We start from the raw sequence: 19,799 nt of genomic DNA on the forward strand, positions 1-19,799 counted from the left end.
ATGTGTCCTCTGCCCAAGACAAGTTTTCCATGTTGGTTATGTAGACAAATCTTCAGATATATCATTTTACCATTTTTCTTCCCAATACCCACTGTTTTTGATCAAGGGAAGCAGACATTAAGTCTACGTCAGGTCCATATGTTTTGTATGCATTCCCCCATTTTGCCTACCTCTGTGTTTTGTTTTGTTCTAATTTGCATCACTTTTTTACCCAGTAATTATTTTTATCATAATATAAATTTCTCAGTGCATTTTATCTGAACCTATGCATTTTCTGACATTTATTTACTGTTTTGTGTGTTCATTAGAAGTGCATCGGAATATTCAAGAAGCATGAAAATTGGTATTGAATTTAAATTCCTATCCATGTAATAGTTTGGCAGGTTGGATGAGGCCTGTTCATACATGAATCAAGTTCTCCAAACCTTCTCTCTGGAGCTTTGAAGTAACTAGTTATAAGTTACATAGTTATCTGTAACTTTAGTGACTTTGTGAAGTTATGAGGATGTTACTATCTTCCTTTCCAAAAATAGCAGAGTAAATAAGCTACTTTTTAGTGTTGCAAATCTAGTTACTTTCAAAAGTTGCTTTTGAGAGTATCTTGAAGTATTTTTGAAGCATTTGACAGGATTTCTTCCCCCCCCCCCCCCATTTTTACCCCGGTCTTGCAAAATTGTCCTAAGTGGCACAAACTATTTTGTTTCATCTTCTCTCTTTTTGTGTTTTCAAGATACAACATTAGAATTAGCTACCAGAAATAACAAGAGAATACTGCCCGGTATTTTTCTGGTGCTGGTAGGGTCAACTTGACATCACTAATAAAGGCACACAATAGATTGCTTGTGTAGCCCCACTTCTACCTCTTTCTTTACCCCAGGTAAAAGACCCCTATGTTTGCGTATGTGTGAATAGTACCTGCCAGCTTGTGTTCAGGAAAGAAAATGCCTTTCTGTCTGATTGTATATATGTATGAATTCCCACTTTTACTCATGGCTGTTCCCACCCTTGGTGACTGTACCTTCTTCCTCGCCAGCCACAATGGGCGCCAACACTCATCCGAGAAACTTGGCTGCTTCGAAGTAACAAATATCACTCTGAGTTTCTTTAGGGGAGAAATAACACCCTCAAGGTCTGTTTCTCACGCATCTAATATCAGGTTACTGGGGCAAAGACAATATGCTACTCATTGTGGTTTATTATTATTATTATTATTATTATTATTATTATTATTATTATTATTATTATTATTATTATTATTATTATTATTATTATTATTATTATTATTATTATTATTTTATTTATTTATTTATTTATTTATTTATTTATTTATTTATTTATTTATTTATTTATTTTGTGGTTTTTATTGGTTTAGTGATTTTTTTCCCCCAAGGTGCTGCTAGTCACAATGGATACAGATTGCTTCCCAGTGCCCTAATGGCATTGTTTGGCAAATGCCTGCTAGCATAGCCTGGCTGTAATTTGGAATCTGCATAATGGAGGATCCCTGTGATGAACTTCCAAATGCAAGGTATAAAGAGAGTGACAGATATGCTGAAAAGGAGAGGTGTGTTTCCTACTAGGACTGCTGATAATAAAAAGTCAAGGTAGGGCAAACTTTCATCTTTAAGCCTGGCCACAAAACACAGCATTGGCTTAATAAATACCCCAAGAGAGGAAAAAAAGTTGTTTGCTACGCATACATCACAAATGATGAAATCTGTATGCAACTTCTCTACTGTCTCGTGAACTCTTTTTTTGTTATATTTACCCTTTATAATGAAACTATAAATGAGTAGAGGTAATTTTTAATTATTTAATTTTTATTTAAAATATTTTACCCAACCTTTCTCCTTATAAAAGAACCAAGGTAGCTTACATCATTCAAAGACCATTTTTAACAGCAAAAAGGTAAATATACAAATATTTTAAAAAATAACAATTACATTAAAATGATAAATAAAATCAATATTAAAAACCATACTTAAAAGCAAGAAGGCACAGCAATTCATTTTTTAAAAAAACCCTCTCAGACAGCCAGTCACTCAGGGAAAGTCTGCCTGAAGAGAAAAGTCTTTCAGTCTTGCTTGGTTATTTTAAAAGTTGGCACAAGGTCCAGCTATCCGAAGAAGACTGGGAAAAATGAAGAAACACCTAAGTAAAAATAAATTGGAGGAAAGATAGAAACACATTGGTCTGGTACTCCATAACCATAAGAACACAGAAAAGAAAAAACTATGAGCTCTACAGGCTGTTGTTCAAATCTCAACCATGAAGTTATGATGTAGTTCTTCGGTAAGCTCAGCTCACTACTTTCAGTTGTCTATGGCTATAAATCCAGACTGGCTTGTTCTCTCATGGTAAACAGGACAACTAAAAACAATTCTCCATGACACACGCTAGCACACCTTTTTTGTTTGTTTGTTTGGTCAATCGGAAAGATTTTACAAATTTTTTAGATTGGGTTTTTTGTAGAATGCACAGTGTTAGTAAATGTAACATTTGTTGCCTTGTTGCATGAACTAGAAAAAAGTTGTATCATTCAGCCTTCTACCTGCAAATCTCTTCCATCAGACTCAACATGACAGGTCCTTGGTCACACTGATTCATTAGTCTTTAAAGTCATCACTGTATCTTCATCTTGCCTGTCTGTCACACATCAGTTTACAGTTGCTGTTGAATGGCCTGCTGGCTCTGCCATCACAAGCGCCTCTCCCCATCTGTCTCAAGTTTGATGTTGAAATCTAGGGGAAAGGGAATGCTGCTAACCTGGCTAATCTTCTGGGTGGGAGAACTTGTTGACCTCCAAATCTCATTAGCCTCTGCTGCTTGGCTAATAGTAATGAACAATGTGAGTTAACTAGGCCTGTCAGATCCACTGGGGACCACTGCAGGTCTTTCAGTATCAGGGCCATATGGTCATGATAGCAACTTTGGTGCTGCATGTTATACAAATTGAAAATCCCAGACCCTCTACAAGGACAGGCCTACATAGAGAACATTGCGGTAGACAAGATGTAGTGTACTGTCTATCCCTTTCTCGTGCCTGTCAAATGTTTAAGCAGTAAGAGATGTTGCTGGTACATGTAGTGGACACAAAACCAGTGGATACGGGGGGACTCCCACTCTGTTCCTCAGCATATGACAGATATTCATGTGAACACCTCAAGAGCTGGTGGGAAAGGCTGATGTAACATAAATGTACTTACATTATACCAGCCAAGTGCATAGCTTGAAAATAATAGGTCAGGTGTAGCCTAATACAGGTAACTAGTTATATTTGGGGTAAAAAAAATAACTATAATGATGTTACATTTCAAAAGTAACATAATAAGTATGCCTGAATTGTTTTATTGGTATGACAGTAACAAATTCAAGTGACTTTCAAAGGTTGCATTTCAGAGGCATTTTAAGGCATTTTTAGAGGTAGATTTTAGAATTTTTCAGTTGTTCACATTTGATGTAACACTGTTGTTGTTGTTGTTATTATTTTTTACTCTCATGAGAAAAAAAGTTTGCAGGAAGGTAAGGAGCAACACCACAAGTACTGCAGTGAGGCACTTTTCCAACACTGTAATGAGCAACTGCAGTACAGTATATTTCTCAAACCCAATAGTAACAAAAACAAACTACATTGGAAAAGTGATTTTCTAAGCACTGTGCAAGTGTGGCTGTGGCAAACGCGATTGTCCTACATGAAGTGGCTATCTGACCTACACAGGCAATAATGAAATTATAGCGTCCTAAAGTGGAAGGAAAAATTCTAGTGTATCACAGGCAAAGTTCCACAGTAGCCCTCTGCCTGATGTTTTAGTTTTATGTTTCTAGCAAAATTTTGAATAGGGAAGCATTCAAAAATACGATATTGCAATCTGTATCATGTTTCCCCCAAAATCCGTCAGAGACTTATATTAAATTTTGCTCCAAAAAACGCATTAGGGCTTATTTTGAGGAGATGTTTTATTTTTTTCATGTACAGCAGTCTTTTGTTGTTTAGTTGTTAAGTCGTGTCTGGCTCTTTGTGACCCCATGGACCAGAGCATGCCAGGCCCTCCTGTCTTCTATTGCCTCCTGGAGTTCAGTTAAATTCATGTTGGTCGCTTCGGTGACAGTGTCCAACCATCTCATCCTCTGTCGTCCCCTTCTCCTCTTGCCTTCACACTTTCCCAACATCAGGGTCTTTTCCAGGGAGTCTTCTCTTCTCATGAGATGGCCAAAGCACTGGAGCCTCAGCTTCAGGATCTGTCCTTCCAGTGAGCACTCAGGGTTGATTTCCTTCAGAATTGACAGGTTTGTTCTCTTTGCAGTCCAGGGGACTCTCAAGAGTCTCCTTCAGCACCACAATTCAAAAGCATAAATTCTTTGGGGGTCAGCCTTCTTTATGGTCCAGCTCTCACTTCCATACATCACTACAGGAAAAACCATAGCTTTGACTATGCAGACCTTTGTTGGCAAGGTGATATCTCTGCTTTTTAAGATGCTATCTAGGTTTGTCATTGCTTTCCTCCCAAGAAGCAAGCATCTTTTAATTTTGGGGCTGCTGTCACCACCTGCAGTGATCATGGAGCCCAAGAAGGTAAAATCTGTAACTGCCTCCATCTCTTCCCCTTCTATTTGCCAGGATGTGATGGGGCCAGTGGCCATGATCTTCCAGGGGGGGGGAGTTATGTTGAGCTTCAGACCATTTTTGGCGCTCTCCTCTTTCACCCTCATTAAGAGGTTCTTTAATTCCTCCTCACTTTCTGCTATCAGAGTGGTATCATCTGCATATCTGAGGTTGTTGATATTTTTTCTGACATCTTAATTCTGGCTTGGGATTCATCCAGTACTGCCTTTCACATGATGTATTCTGCATATAAGTTAAATAAGCAGGGAGACAATATACAGCCTTGTCGTATTCCTTTCCCAATTTTAAACCTATCAGTTGTTCCATATTCGGTTCTAACTGTTGCTTCCTGTCCCACCTATAGATTTCTCAGGGGGTAGATAAGGTGGTCAGGCACTCCCATTTCTTTAAGAACTTGGCATCATTTGCTGTGGTCCACACAGACAAAGGCTTTTGCGTAGTCAATGAAGCAGAAGTCGATGATTCTCTGGAACTCTCTGGCTTTCTCCATAATCCAGCACATGTTAGCAATTTGGTCTCGAGTTCCTCTGTCCCTTATTAATCCATCTTGTAATTCTGGGAATTCTATGTGTACAGACTGCTGAAGCCTACCTTGTAGGATTTTGAGCATAACCTTGCTAGTGTGTGAAATGAGTGCAATTGTACGGAGGTTGGAGCATTCTTTGGCACTGCCCTTCTTTGGGATTGGGATATAGACTGTTCTCTTCCAATCCTCTGGCCACTGCTGAATTCTCCAAACTTGCTGGCATATTACCACCTTAACAGCATCATCTTTTAAGATTTTATATAGTTTGACGGGAATGCCATCACCTCCACTGGCCTTATTGGTAGCCGTGCTTTTCAAGGCCCACTTGACCTCTCTCTCCAGGACGTCTGGCTCAAGGTCAGCAAGAACACTCTCTGGGTTGTCCGGGACATCCAGATCTTTCTGGTATAATTCCTTTGTGTATTCTGGCCACCTCTTCTTGATGTCTTCTGCTTCTGTTAGGTCCCTCCCATTTTTGTCATTTATCGTGTTCATCTTTGCACAAAATGTTCCTTTAATATTCCCAATGTTCTTGAACAGATCTCTGTTTTTTCCCTTTCTATTATTTGCCTCTATATCTTTGTACTGTTCATTTAAGAAGGTCCACTTGTCCCTCCTTGCTATTCTTTGGAAGTCTGCATTCAATTTTCTGTAACTTTCCATATCTCCCGTGCATTTTGTTTCCCTTTTCTTCTCTGCTATTTGTAAGGCCTCGTTGGACAGCCACTCTGCTTTCTTGCATTTCCTTTTCTTTGGGATGGTTTTTTTTTTTGCTGCTTCCTGTACAATGTTATGAGCCTCTATCCATAGTTCTTCAGGCACTCTAGTTCCTTAAATCTGTTCTTCACTTCCACTGTGTATTCATAAGGGATTTGGTTTAGATTATACCTGACTAGCCCAGTGGTTTTTCCTACTTTCTTCAGTTTAAGCTGGAATGTTGCTATAATAAGCTGATGATCAGAACAACAATCAGCTCCAGGTCTTGTTTGGCTGACTTTATACAGCTTCTCCATCTTTGGCTGCAGAGAACATCATCAATCTGATTTCGGTATTGCCCATCTGGTGATGTCCATGCGTAAGAGTCACAATAACCAGCTTGTTCTCTTGACAAAACTCTATTAGCCTTGGCCCTGCTTTGTTTTGAACTCCAAGGCCAAACTTCCCTGTTGTTCCTTTTATCTCTTGACTCCCTACTTTAGCATTCCAATCCCCTAGAACATCTTTCTTTGGTGTCAGTTCTAGAAGATGTTGTAAATCTTCATAAAATTGTTCAATTTCAGTCTCCTCAACATTGGTGATTGGTGCATAAACTTGGATTATTGTGATGTCGAAAGGTCTGTCTTGGATTCATATTGAAATCATTCTATCTTTTCCCATTACAGCTTTTCTCACTCTTTTGTTGACTATGAAGGCTACTCCATTCCTTCTACGGGATTCTTGCCCACAATAGTAGATATGATAATCATCTGAATTGAATTTGCCCATTCCTATCCATTTTAGTTCACTGATGCCCAGGATGTCAATGTTTATTCTTGCCATCTCCTGTTTGACCACCTCCAGCTTCCCAAGGTTCATAGATCTTACATTCCAGGTTCCTATGCAGTATTTTTCCTTACAGCATCGGACTTTCCTTTCACTTCCAGGCGCGTCCACAGCTGAGTGTCCTTTCGGCTTTGGCCCAACCACTTCATTAGCTCTGGAGCTACTTGTACTTGTCCTCTGCTCTTCCTCAGTAGCATGTTGGACGCCTTCTGACCTGAGGGGCTCATCTTCCAGTGTCATATCTTTTAGCCTTTTGTTTATGTTCATGGTGTTTTCTTGGCAACGATACTGGAATGACTTGCCAATTCCTGCTCCAGGTGGATCACATTTAGTCAGAACTCTCCACTATGACCTGTCCGTCTTGGGTGTCCCTGCATGGCATAGCCCATAACTTCTCTGAATTACTCAGGCCCCTTCGCCATGACAAGGCAGCAATCCATGAATGGGTACAACTGTCTGCATTGATTCAAATACAGTCATGTCATCTTCTTCTGGTTGCTGCACAATGGTGAAGGGTGGTGTTTCACTTCACTTGGGCTTAATTTGGGGGTAGGGCGTATATTACGAGCATCCTGAAAAAAATTATACTAGGGCTTATTTTCAGGGAAACAGGGTAGGATGTCTGATGTACATTCCATTCTAACCTCTGGTTCTACTGCATGTTAGAGCTGCAGTTTGTCGTGCAATTTATGATCTCTGTGTAGCTGAATGTAGTACCTCATTTACTATAAATGGACATCCTCCCAACATATACCAATAATTCACCCTTCTTCTCACCTGACTAGAGCCTTTCATCTGAAATCACATTATTTAAAGAGATCAGAACAGCCAAGGTGCACAGATCAAATACTCTTACTAAATCTTTCCTTACAAGAGATTTATTTCTTTATTAGACATGTTTTAAGAATGTTTCACATTGGTATATAAAATGGCATCTTCTAAAGAGTGGTGACTCCAGATTTATTCCTATACTTGCTCTATTGATTGAGCAGGGGCAATATTCACTCTTTCCAAGATAAAGGATTTCTTTAAAAAAAATCTTGGTACAATTACATATCACTCTTCATCTTTAGGAACTGTTTTGCAGTTTGTGCCTATAGAAATCTATGTCCATTATTATCATCTTTACATTACCTTCTTGTATAACAAGGGACGTGGTGGCGCTGTGGGCTAAACGGCAGCAGCTTGTGCTGCAGGGTCAGAAGACCAGCAGTCGTAAGATCAAATCCACGCAACGGAGTGAGCTCCCGTCACTTGTCCCAGCTCTTGCCAACCTAGCAGTTCGAAAGCATGTAAATGTGAGTAGATAAATAGGTACCACCTCGGTGGGAAGGTAAGGGCGTTCCGTGTCTAAGTCGCACTGGCCATGTGACCACGGAAGATTGTCTTCGGACAAAACGCTGGCTCTATGGCTTGGAAATGGGGATGAGCACCACCCCCTAGAGTCGAACACAACTGGACAAAAATTGTCAAGGGGAACCTTTACCTTCACTTGTATAACAGCATAATTAATATGAGCCATTTGGCTTTAAAAATAATTAATACTAATCCGTAACACTGATTTTTAAGGGCACTTTATAGTATAAGATAAACTTGAACATATATAAAATGCAGCCCACCAGTATTCCTGTTTATAATGGAGTTTAATCCAAATGTGGTTTAACTGCACAGAATATATTAGAATACATATACAGTAGTAGAATGTATCTTGGGACTGTTAGCCGCCTAGAGTGGTCCTCGTTTGACCAGATAGGTGGGATATTAAATAAATAAATAAATAAATAAATAAATAAATAAATAAATAAATAAATAAATAAATAAATAAACAAACAAACAAACAAACAAATAAATAAATAAATAAATAAATAAATAAATAAATAAATAAATAAATAAATAAATAAATAAATAAATAAATAAATAAATAAATAAATAAATAAATGGCAGGAATGTAGAAGCTGGCCACTAGAAACCTGGGATGAGTGGGAATGGAAATTATATGTGTGGCATTGAACCACACAAAGCCACAGCTTGTTTCAGCTTTGTGCCTTTGTCATCATTGCTCAGTGGTTTAGAGGTTGGGAGTTCAATTCCCTGCTGTACCTCCTTGGCAGAGGCTGGACCACAGTACTGTAGTTTAACCACTGCACCACAGGGCTCCGTCCAGAATTTCTCCATGATCTTTCACTCTGACATCTCAGACTGATCATTCCTTCCCCTTTGCCTGCCTTCTCCAGCCTCTCCACACCTATTTCACTCTCTTCTCCCTTTCCTCCTTGTTTTATCCATCCATGGGACATAGAGGGGTGGCTAATGACCAGCAGGGGAAAAATGTCATTAAGGAAATATTGTGAAATGACACCCACCCATAAATAGTATGGATCATCAGCCTGAGACAATGTGGCATTAGAGTCTACCTGAGCAGCTCCTGCATTGGAGCAAATGGAAAACAGGAATATGGGGCATGTTTATATAATGTAGAACCCCACAGAAAGCAGCCTTTTTTTGTCCTGTTTTGATTGGGTTGACAGCCCTGCACTGTGTGGATGCTGGGATGCAGTATCAGTATGATTCATGCAAAGGAAGCTGAACAAGTGTTCATTGTGGATGGGCTCAAAGATGTCCATTTGTCAAACAAAAATTCATCACAGTGCATTTCTGTCACTGCCTGTTGGGCTGGTCATACCGTACTGCTGGTTCAGGAAGAGAATTTTAGTTCCTTCTCATCCCCTTGGCTTTCCCCTTGTTTCATGAACTTCTCCTTACCACCTGGCAGGACGTCACACCTAACCTGCTCTCTGTATAAATGCCTGGTTAACTTCCCATCTGGTAAACAATCATCTGTAGTCACCCAAGGAAGGGAAAGGAGGTTCACTTATCATGTTCCATGCATCAGAGATCCTCACAGAACTGCAGTATGATTTCATTTATCCAGATAGTTCTGGAAGAGACCCAAAGCATCTAATTAAGTGAGTGGTTTTCAGCTTTTGGTTCTCCAACTGTTTTGGATTTTTAACTCCCAGAACTCCTGACTGTTGGCCCTACTGGCTGGTGTTTTGAAGAAGAACAAAACATCTGGAGGATCAACAAACTGAGAATGACTGAATTAGACAATTAAGTTGTATTTCATGAATGTTACATAACTGTGACAATTTAGACATGGAGCCACCATGGAGGAAAGCCACAATTTCAAGTTATGTTTTCTACATATTGACTGAAATTTTCATGCAATGTCATCTATGAAGTATGTGCCAGCTTTTCCCTGGTTAAGTCTCTATTACATACATGAGTTATGGATGAGAGGACAGCCTAACCATGATTAGCCTAATATCTGATTCAAAAGTGCCTGGGTCCCATCAGAAGAGAGTCATAGTTATAACTCAAGAATTTCAGTTAAATTCAGTTTTCACTAGTGAGGCATTTCACAAGGAAAGCTGGCTCATACCACTATCAGCATTTCTTATTTTTGGTCTTGAATTTTCTTTTTTGGAGAACAAGGAGGGAAAAGAGAGAGGAAGCAAGAAAGAACAGAGCATGGAAATGTTACGGCCTCCAAACTCAGAGAAGGTTTGTATAAATTATATTAAAAAGAAACCACTTGCAAGTTGTAAAGATCCCATCTAGCAACCTATGTTTAACCTATATCCTAGGCCAGTGGTTCTTAACCTTTGTTACTTGAACTACAACTCCCAGAAACCCCAGTCAGGACAGCTGGTGGTGAAGGCTTCTGGGAGTTGCAGTCCAAAACTCCTGAGTAACCCAAGGTTAAGAACCAGTGTCCTAGGCAGAGCTTGAGCGTAACCTACTACAAGTTGCCAGTACAGAGAATGAGGGGAGAGTGACCTTCCTCTTTTTATTTAGCATAAAAACCATGCAAAGTATTGCGCTCTTTCCGTGTATATGTTTGTGTGTGTATGTGTGTGTATGTGTAATAAGTAGTATTTCTTTCCTTACATTACTTATTGCTGGCGGGGAGTGTTACCACTTACCTCAACTATACAAAGGGGAACAGGTGGTTATCGCTATTCCCCCCCCCCCAAAGGTCCTCTCTGCTGCTTCAAAATCTGCCTATAGTTCAAATGAGCACACCATTCTCCAGCCACTCCAGGAGGTGTGGCTGCCAGCTGAGCACACCAAGAGGCCAGAGTTCCATGTCTTTGCCTTGGTCTCGAATCCTCATCAGGTCTTTAATGTATAAGTATTCAATACAATTCTTTTTACACTTATCCTGATATGCAAAGCAGAGGGAGACGTGTTGTACTCACAGTGTTGTTTTTTCACACAGTTCACACCCACTGGAGCCTCAACAACAAATTCCTCCATAGTCTGCCTTTGTTTATATGATTGGTTTTAACCCTCCTTAAATGCATGTCTGCACACACATACACTAGACCCATCATAATGGCAAGCAATGCGCACAGGGTAATACCTAGTGCCAAAAGGGACATGATGGCTGGATAGCTCAGTGAGTTGCAGTTCCAGGAGTTTGCTTCCCCATTTCACTACCCGGAAGAAGAGCCAGCCTGTGTGGCACTGGCCAACCTGCACAGTCCCAGAACACTCCCAGAAGAAGGGACTGGTAAAACATTTCTGTATACAGTACTTAAAAATCCTGGCAAGGGTCACCAAAGGTTAGAATTGACTTGATTATTATTCAAGGAATAATGAGTGGTGGTGCCCTCTCCAATCAGCTCATAATATTATTGGTTATTTTAAAATATTGTTTAGAGTAGCCTTTGACCTTGCTGTTGACTTTGACATTCAATGAAGTATCCCTCCTGACAATCCCAGCTACCATGGCCAGTGTATGCCCTCAATGCTTCCCTGCCCACAACTCATGGATACACTGAGCCACCAAACACAGCTTGGCACCCAATGCACCCATCTCTAGTGCTAGTCCCAGTCTACTTTGAAAAACAGTTGACTGCAGTATGAACTATATCCAAAGCCCCACTGAAAGACTCCCACCGACTTTCATAAACATTGGCTGGCGTTCTATATATATCAACTTGGTCTCTTTCTAAAAATGTTTCAGATCAATAGAAGGTCATCAAAGCCTGGTTGGATGCCAAGTGGCAAGCCATATGGCAGTGAATGCTTTAGAAAAAAAACCTATACCTATGTCCTATACATATCGGGCAGTGTTCAGAAACAGATTAATAATAATTTCCACCATCCATCGAAGCATCTCAAATTACTCTGATATTTAATTAAGATCTAGAAACACATCTGAGTTTTGTGTTTTGAAATCCAGGCAGGGAAAATTACTTGCCCAAGGTCACAGTAAATTAATGTCAGCCCTTGTTAACAAATGCCTTGCCTTGCCGACCCTTTGTAAGAATCCAGTTCACACTCCTTTCAAAGATAGGGATAAGTGTTTTCTTCTTTCTGCTTCCGGTCTGATGGCCTTCTCTTCTGAGCCATCAAATGAAAAGGAGGGGCAAGGAATCTGCCCTCAGCAGGAACGCATTCATATATCACAAAGGCTGGATGTTTTCATTGTTTTTAGCTTTAGTGAACTATGAGGGAAAGGACATCAACTTTAAGGGTCAAACAACATGTTTGAAGTTGTTATTCTTTCGAATTATATACTGCCCCGTAATGCTTAGAGCACTCTCTGGATGGTTTACAACATAACTACACAAGGAGCACTTACTCCCCCAGTGAGCTGGGTACTCATTTCACCGACCTCACAAGTCTGAAAGGCTGAGCCAGCCTTGAGCCAGCTACCTGAATCTGTCGGACTCAGACTGGATCGAACTCAGACTGTGAGCAGAGGCTTGACTTGCAGTACTGCAGTTGAACCACTGTGCCACGGGGCTCACTTGGCAACAGCTACATCTCCTCACCCCACCCCCTGGTCTCCACAATACTCCAGAATGGGAAGAGTTTGCCTATGGTACCACTGCCAGAGAAAACATCCCTTGAAACAAATGGATCCTTTTCTGGGTAGTGCAAATTGGCAGTGAGGAGAGCGCAGTCTGGACTGGGATTGTAGTGGAGGAGGGATATAAAGACTACACTCTCACAATCCAGACTGGTTTTGCCATGCTTACTTTTGAATAAAGAAAGATATGTATCTGTCACCTGCATCTTTAAAATCACCTTTACTTTGATTCTGAATATGACCTTTCAAGCGAGGAACAGCAGTGCCAGCAGCCACAGATAGATGTAGACTCCTCTTTTCTTCATGACACATCAAACAGCAGTAAAGTGAGAATTGTAAGCATATGTTTATGGGTGCCCATCTCAGTATGCTTCCTAGGATTGAGGGGAAATGCATTGATCAGAATCATATTGAATGCCAGTGGAGCTTGCCATTGAATAAATGGAGCTGGCCCATTTGAACAACTGGGGTTTCAACTTGCACAAGCAGGTACTACACACCTTGTTACACAAGGCTGAAATCTCGAACTGGTCCCATTACAGTCTGTTGAAAGGGGTTTGTCCCAATAGAACCCCAACTGTTAGATCAGGAACCAAAGCAGCTTCTCCATGCACTCTGGTGTCGCTGGGTTATAGGAGGTGCACATAAAATGAAGCCCTCCGGATGTTGCTGAATTGCAGCTCTGATCAGCCCTTACTGGAATAGCCAGTGGTGATGAATGTTAGGCAGTCCAGTCCAGCAGCTTCTGGAGGGCCACACGTTGCATGCTCTTGAGTTATGGCATATGTAAGGGGCAACACGGTGCTGTATTTTCAGGTGTTTCATATGAAATATTTTAAATCATTCAGAAGAAGGTATGACACAAGTTTGACATTTGGGTGTTTTCATCATAACACTGGTTCCTTAGTCCTGCTCAATCCCTCATTATCCCTCCCTAGTATTATATCCACTCTTGACTGTGAGATTGAATCCAGAGTTATGCAGAAAGGGGTAGATTTGATGGGTTGGAGCTCTATGAGACATTGGCTGTGGCATACGAGGGAAACCTTTGGTCCTCTGCATTTGGTCTTCCCCACAATCCTTTCCCGCTGGGCATGATGGCTAGTGCTCCTTTGAGCTGACTCCTAAACATATGGAGGGGGGGTAGATGTTTCCCAAGCACCCTGTGGTTAAACAATCAAGCCTTCTGCAGACATTTGTTTATGCAAAGCTCTCTTAAGGTCCAACCACATCATTTCAATTCAGTTGAGATCTGGACTTTGACTCAGCCATTGCAACACTTTGATTCTTTTCTTTTCAGGCATTCTGTTGTAGATTTGCTGGTGCGCTTGGGATCATTGTCCTGTTGTATGAGCCAATTCCAGCCAAGTTTTAGCTGTTGGACAGATGGCCTCACATTTGACTCTAGAATACTTTGGTATACAGGGGAGTTCATGCACTCAATGACTGCAAAGTGCCAAGTCCTGAGACTGCAAAACAAGCCCAAATCATCACCCCTCCACCACTATGCTTGAGAGTTGATATGAGGTGTTTGTGCTGATATGCTGTGTTTGGTTTTTGCCAAAAGGGGTACTGTGCATTATGGCCAACATCTCACTTTAGTCTTGTCTGTCCAACTTGTTTATTCTTTTCCTAATTGTACTGTCATGAACTTTAACATTTCACATGCTAACTGAAGCCTGTAAAATCTGAGATGTATCTTTTGGGGGGTTTGCAATTTCTCTAAGAATTGCACAGTCTGACCTTGGGGTGAATTTGTTTGGACATCAACTCCTGGGAAGATTGTCTTGAATGTTTTCCACCTGTGAATAATCTTCCTCAGAATTGAGGATGAACTCAATTGTTTGATGAATGATGAACTTTGAATTGTTTGGGAATGGCCATATACCCTTTCCCAGATTGATGGGCAGTGACAATTGCATCTCTATGATCACCGCTGATGTGTTCCCTCTTTGACATTGTGTTAACAGACACCTGAAAGCTCCAGACCAGCAAACTGCTAAAACTTCAGCTTTTATAGAGGTGGTCACGCTAGCTCATGATCATTTACTCCATGGCATTTGGTTAGCAGCGCGTGGCTACTACTTAGCCTCTTAATTCCTATGGAAGCAGTAAGAGTGCACTTAGCTTTTCACATACAGGTTCCCCATGTTAGCTTTATTTTTGTTAAATAAATTATGACACTGTGTAATACGTCATGTATTGTTGTTCATCTGAGTTGTATTTACCTAATTTTCAGACCTACTAACGACCAGATGGTGTTTATTATGTCCTGATACACACGTGGTGGTGCTGCGGGTTAAACCGCAGAAGCCTCTGTGCTGCAGGGTAATAAGACCAGCAGTCATAAGATCAAATCCATGCAACGGAATGAGCTCCCGTTGCTTGTTCCAGCTCATGCCAACCTAGCAGTTCGAAAGCATGTAAATGCGAGTAGATAAATAGGTACCACCACGGTGGGAAGGTAAACGGCATTCCGTGTCTAGTTGAGCTGGCCACATGACCACGGAAACAGTCTACGGACAAACGCTGGCTCTATGGCTTGGAAACGGGGATGAGCACCGTGCCCTAGAGTCAGAAACGACTGGACTAAATGTCAAGGGGAAACTTTACCTTTACCTTTTACATGAAACCATAGACTTCAACGAGGGTGTACTTCATTTTTCACATGACTGAATTTTTAGGAGTGAATCTCATTTTAAGAGAAAGTTTCAGTGCTGTTGCTGAAATGACTGTTTATTTTATTAGCTGTTATTTGCATTTTAATATTTTCATTGCCATGAGCTCCCCAGTCAATACTGCTACTGGGTGGCATATGACTATAGTAAGTAAATAAATCACTATAATTATATAGAATTCTTTTTGGTCCAAATGTGTGTGGGAGAGACAACTGTCTAAGAACCCCATGGTAAGGAGCCCCAAACCTTGGCAGAATTACCAGCTGACACATGCCCATAAAGTTTAGGGCTGTATTGCATATTAGTTTTAGGAGGGTGAGGAGAACACCATGAAAGATAAAGAATCTGTTCCCCAGACTTCTCAAGTGTCCAATTCCTGACCAAAACCTAAAAAATTACATAAACTCTATTGACCCCAAGCCATTGAATGTTAACAATTGTTTTCAAGTTACCTGTGCTTGCTTTGCCTGTAATAATACCAACCAACTCTCTTGTGTGTTTTCTTTCACAGCCCAATTTAGGTGGAGTGATCTATGTAGGCTCGGCTATACCCATTGGCTCTGCTTTAGAGAAGTATTTTGCCCACTCATCCTGCCACTTCAGGCTCCTGGCCCAGGCATCTCTTGCTCCCATTAACATTCTGTAGCACGTCACAGAGGATCAGTGAATAGAACTGGGTTATTTTCAAAGCACTCTGCAGTAAAAATAGTTTTGTGACTCACTGCTCTGAGAACGAGGCATCCTTGACATCTTCAGAGGCACTCTAAACATTATTCATTTTCGTAGCCTCAGTTTATCTGAAGGGAAGCATTGCTAGTTCTTCTCATTAGTGAATTCATCAGCAATGTTGGGTATTGGTGTTGGCAGCTACAACTCATGGGTCAAGATACAAGGCTGGAACAAAAAAACATTTTGGCACCTGAGCTAGATTGACCAACTAAAAAAGGACAGGGTTCTTGTACCTTTTATGATTGTGCAGAGGAAGAAAGTTCAGGAAGAGGAAAGCAGCATCAGCAACTATTAAAGCTAGAGGAGCCCTGCCCTCTTTTTCATCTGGGCACCTTATCAGTGATTTCTGTGGTAGCAATACTTTTCCATTTAAAGTTACATCCACAAGAAGAATTAATTCACAAATAGATAAAATCAGTTTGGGCTGCAGCCTTACACAGTAAGACAACTTTGAAGATAAGGGTAAGCAATTTCATTTAGGGTGGCCCTAAATGCAAACTACACCTGCTGAAATTTTCTCCTTCACACAAATATTAACGACACAGAAACTTTCTTCTGATCAGCTTAGTCTAATTTATAGAATCCTGAAGCTGGATCCAATAGTTAAGCTCAGCTAGACTAGATCTAATAAATCAATGGAATTTTCATGGTAATTTACCAGGTATCTATTAATTCAATGGGTCTGCTCTAATTGGGCTAACATTTTGGCTATGTTCTTTAAAAACTATTATAATCTCCCTTGAAATAATGTGCTCTTCGAAAATTGGTTGCACCCTTGTTTAAATTTTAGACTGTTTTTGTTAATGTGATATTTACTTCTGTGTAGGTTGTTTTAACTCTTTGTAAACCACTCACAATAGTGCTTCAGCACTAATGGGGTGGTATATTAAATCAATCAATCAATCAATCAATCAATCAATCAATCAATCAATCAATACATGGCCTGCAATCAAACTTTTTAAAAAGTTTGGTTTACAAGATTATTTCCGCTCAGGGAACATTTTTATACAACTCTCATCAGCTTTAAGCAACATAGCCAGAGTTATGGGTGTTTTATTCCCAAAATGTCTAAGTGCCACCATGACCTAATGGAGAAGCTTCACCTATCGTTCCAATTCCCAAAACAAGGTTATACTAAGAACGGCCTGGACAACTGAAGCCTAGTGGTTAGTTGATATCTGCTTTAAAAACATGAAAAAACCTGTTGGACCAGGGCCACATGGCATGAAGATGGCTGGGTTCTACCCTCCAGCTCTTAAAAATACCTCCCTGTCTCTCACACAGTAAGGAAAGCGGTTCCAGTGCCTTGCATTCTGCAACAGACCATGCAGAGTGAAACTTCAGTTAATGCTGGAATCTATATATTACCTAGTGTGGGATGTGGTGGCGCTGTGGGTTAAACCACAGAAGCCTCTGTGCTGCAGGGTCGGAAGACCAGCAGTCGTAAGATCGAATCCACATGATAGAGTGAACTCCCGTCACTTTTCCCAGCTCCTGCCAACCTAGCAGTTTGAAAGCATGTAAAAATGTGAGTAGATAAATAGGTACCACCATGGTGGGAAGGTAACGGCGTTCCATGTCTAGTCGTGCTGGCCACATGACCACGGAAACTGTTTATGGACAAACGCTAGCTCTACGGCTTGGGAATGGGGATGAGCACCTCCTCCTAGAGTTGGACACAGCTGGACATTTGTCAAGGGGAACCTTTACCTTTATCTTTTATATTACCTAGTCCGCCCTTGCCCCATTTTGCCCTAGCAGGCGGCAGTAGAAGAAGATCGAGATACAATTGTAGCTGGTTTTTAAAAAAGGACTTTTGTTCTACCTGCATTTAAATGCCTATTTTACCTTTTTACCCATTTTCTAATCATGTACGTGTACACAATTTTTCCCTCTAGGATCCCTTCCCCCAAATCTGCAGCTGCGCTAAAATGTAATTCAATGCAAAAATAAATTCTTCAGACTTGTAATGAGGGGAAAAGGCTAAAATCTTTACAGTAAAAAGAGTATGCAAATTGTTCCTGAGAGGCTACTTGGATTTTTTTTTCCTTCAGAAATCCTTTGCTTAGCATAGTCCATCACAACTAGAGGTCGCCCATTGAATCAACAGAACTTACGAAGGAGTTGACTCAACAGGCCTCCTGTAGTTGCAACTTAATAGGCTAAGCAACAGGATTTCAGCCAATGTAATGAACATGTGTATCTGAGTTGTTGAAACCATCTTTGCTTGTGTGACATTTCCAACCTCTTGTATATCATGTTATCGATTTCATTGTTGGTTTGATGCTGGCTCATGGAAACTCATTAAAATCATTTTGAAGTCTTTGCCATTTGATGTTTTCATGTTGTATATGTAGTATCAAATGTATTGCAATTAAGCTCCATATTTAATCTGCATTTTTCTGATCTTCTCTTTTAGTTCTTATCTTATTTTCAATAAACCAAATGCAGAAAAACCTAAGGATCTGTGAAATCAGTAGTCTTATGTGTGTTTAAATAAAACTGTTGGATGGTGGCCAGCTTCTACCACAGTGTCCCTCACTACATGAGACAACCCACAATTAGCAAGGTCAACAAGAAAAAAAAAAACACATGCAACTAACCATTGAGGCCTGCCAAGGAAAATAAATTACAACATCACACTATAGCCTATACACTAATTAGGAACTCAGCTGTTCTTGTACAGATGCAGGGTTGGGGCATGTACTGATGATGTAGCCAGAAGAAGGGGAAAACAAATGAATTTACAGACACACTGCCAAATGCATATATATATGCATTCTGTGCAACAGAACATTCAGACAGAGAGAGAGAGAGAGAGAGAGAGAGAGAGATGTTCAGCTGCAATTTTGAAGTGTTACATAATGATGACAGACTTAACAGGAGAAAAGAAATGTCACTGGTTGCACAGAAGTAGTGAGTTGGTGAATCAGAGTTTTCTTGAGAAATAAGGACAGAGAGCCTGAACAGGGTCAGGCTCACCATTAGTGAAGCTTCAGGCAACAAATGCAGGAGGGCAGGGAAGCGACAGCAAGACATTAGAGAGCTGTGTCTTCCCTGTGACCAGCCCTTTGTACCCTAAGCTATCTTGTGGGTAAAACGGTGGTCCCTTCTTGGCTGTTGAAGCACTTCATCTGCCAGCTTTATACACAGGCCATGAGAAAGGAGAGATATTTTGTTCTTTGCCTTAGGGCAGAAAAATATTTTGAGGTGACCTTGCATATGAAATCCAGACCCTGTGCTGCTTCTTACTTCCATACAAAGAAGAGAAGATTTGGATTCAGCCCAATGTACACATTTTCTTGTTCTGGAGGACGACATCATGGCTATTTGATGAAGCAGTTCTAAAGAACAATATTGTGTTGCATCCAGATGTACAATTTGTATGTGAAACACTCACGTGGTACATATTTTGGATTTTTAAAGCAATCTGAAAGCAGTGAATATTAAATAGCAATGTGTATTTAACGGACTATTCACAAAGGAAGATGGTGTTGCTTATAGAAGAAGATGTACAGGTGGAATGGATGAATGCTTGGAATAAAATAAGTCACTTGGGAAGGTAATTGTATTCAGTAGTTTGTGTATTCTTTGCAATCATTTCTTCAGTTGTTTTTATCATTCTTTTCTGAATTATGCCCATTCTGGAGATAAGACAGGAAGAAACCAAACAATTCTTCCCCGGAAATGAACTTTGATGTTTTCAGCGTTATGGTGATTGTTAAAGCCAAGGAAACGCTTTCTGAATTAGCTTAGATAAAATGAAGTTAATGAGTGTAGGAGTACCTTTTTATTTCCTTTGCATGAGCCTCAAAA

The 19,799-nt window shown here is 40.4% G+C and overlaps 1 protein-coding gene across 3 annotated transcripts in view; it reads left to right on the forward strand.

The window, feature by feature from the left end:
• The window catches only part of LMNTD1 (lamin tail domain containing 1), a 262,693-nt gene extending 246,323 nt beyond the window's left edge, over positions 1-16,370 (forward strand). For all 3 annotated transcript variants that reach the window (XM_020797811.3, XM_073000777.2, XM_020797815.3), the window contains one exon: positions 15,766-16,370. In XM_020797811.3, the coding sequence (XP_020653470.3) occupies positions 15,766-15,900 (135 nt within the window). In that variant the 3' untranslated portion in view covers positions 15,901-16,370. The remainder of the gene's footprint in view (positions 1-15,765) is intronic.
• Positions 16,371-19,799: the final 3,429 nt, after the last annotated feature.

Source organism: Pogona vitticeps, chromosome 5 (assembly GCF_051106095.1).
Source record: "Pogona vitticeps strain Pit_001003342236 chromosome 5, PviZW2.1, whole genome shotgun sequence".
In the NCBI taxonomy this organism is placed as follows: domain Eukaryota; kingdom Metazoa; phylum Chordata; class Lepidosauria; order Squamata; family Agamidae; genus Pogona; species Pogona vitticeps.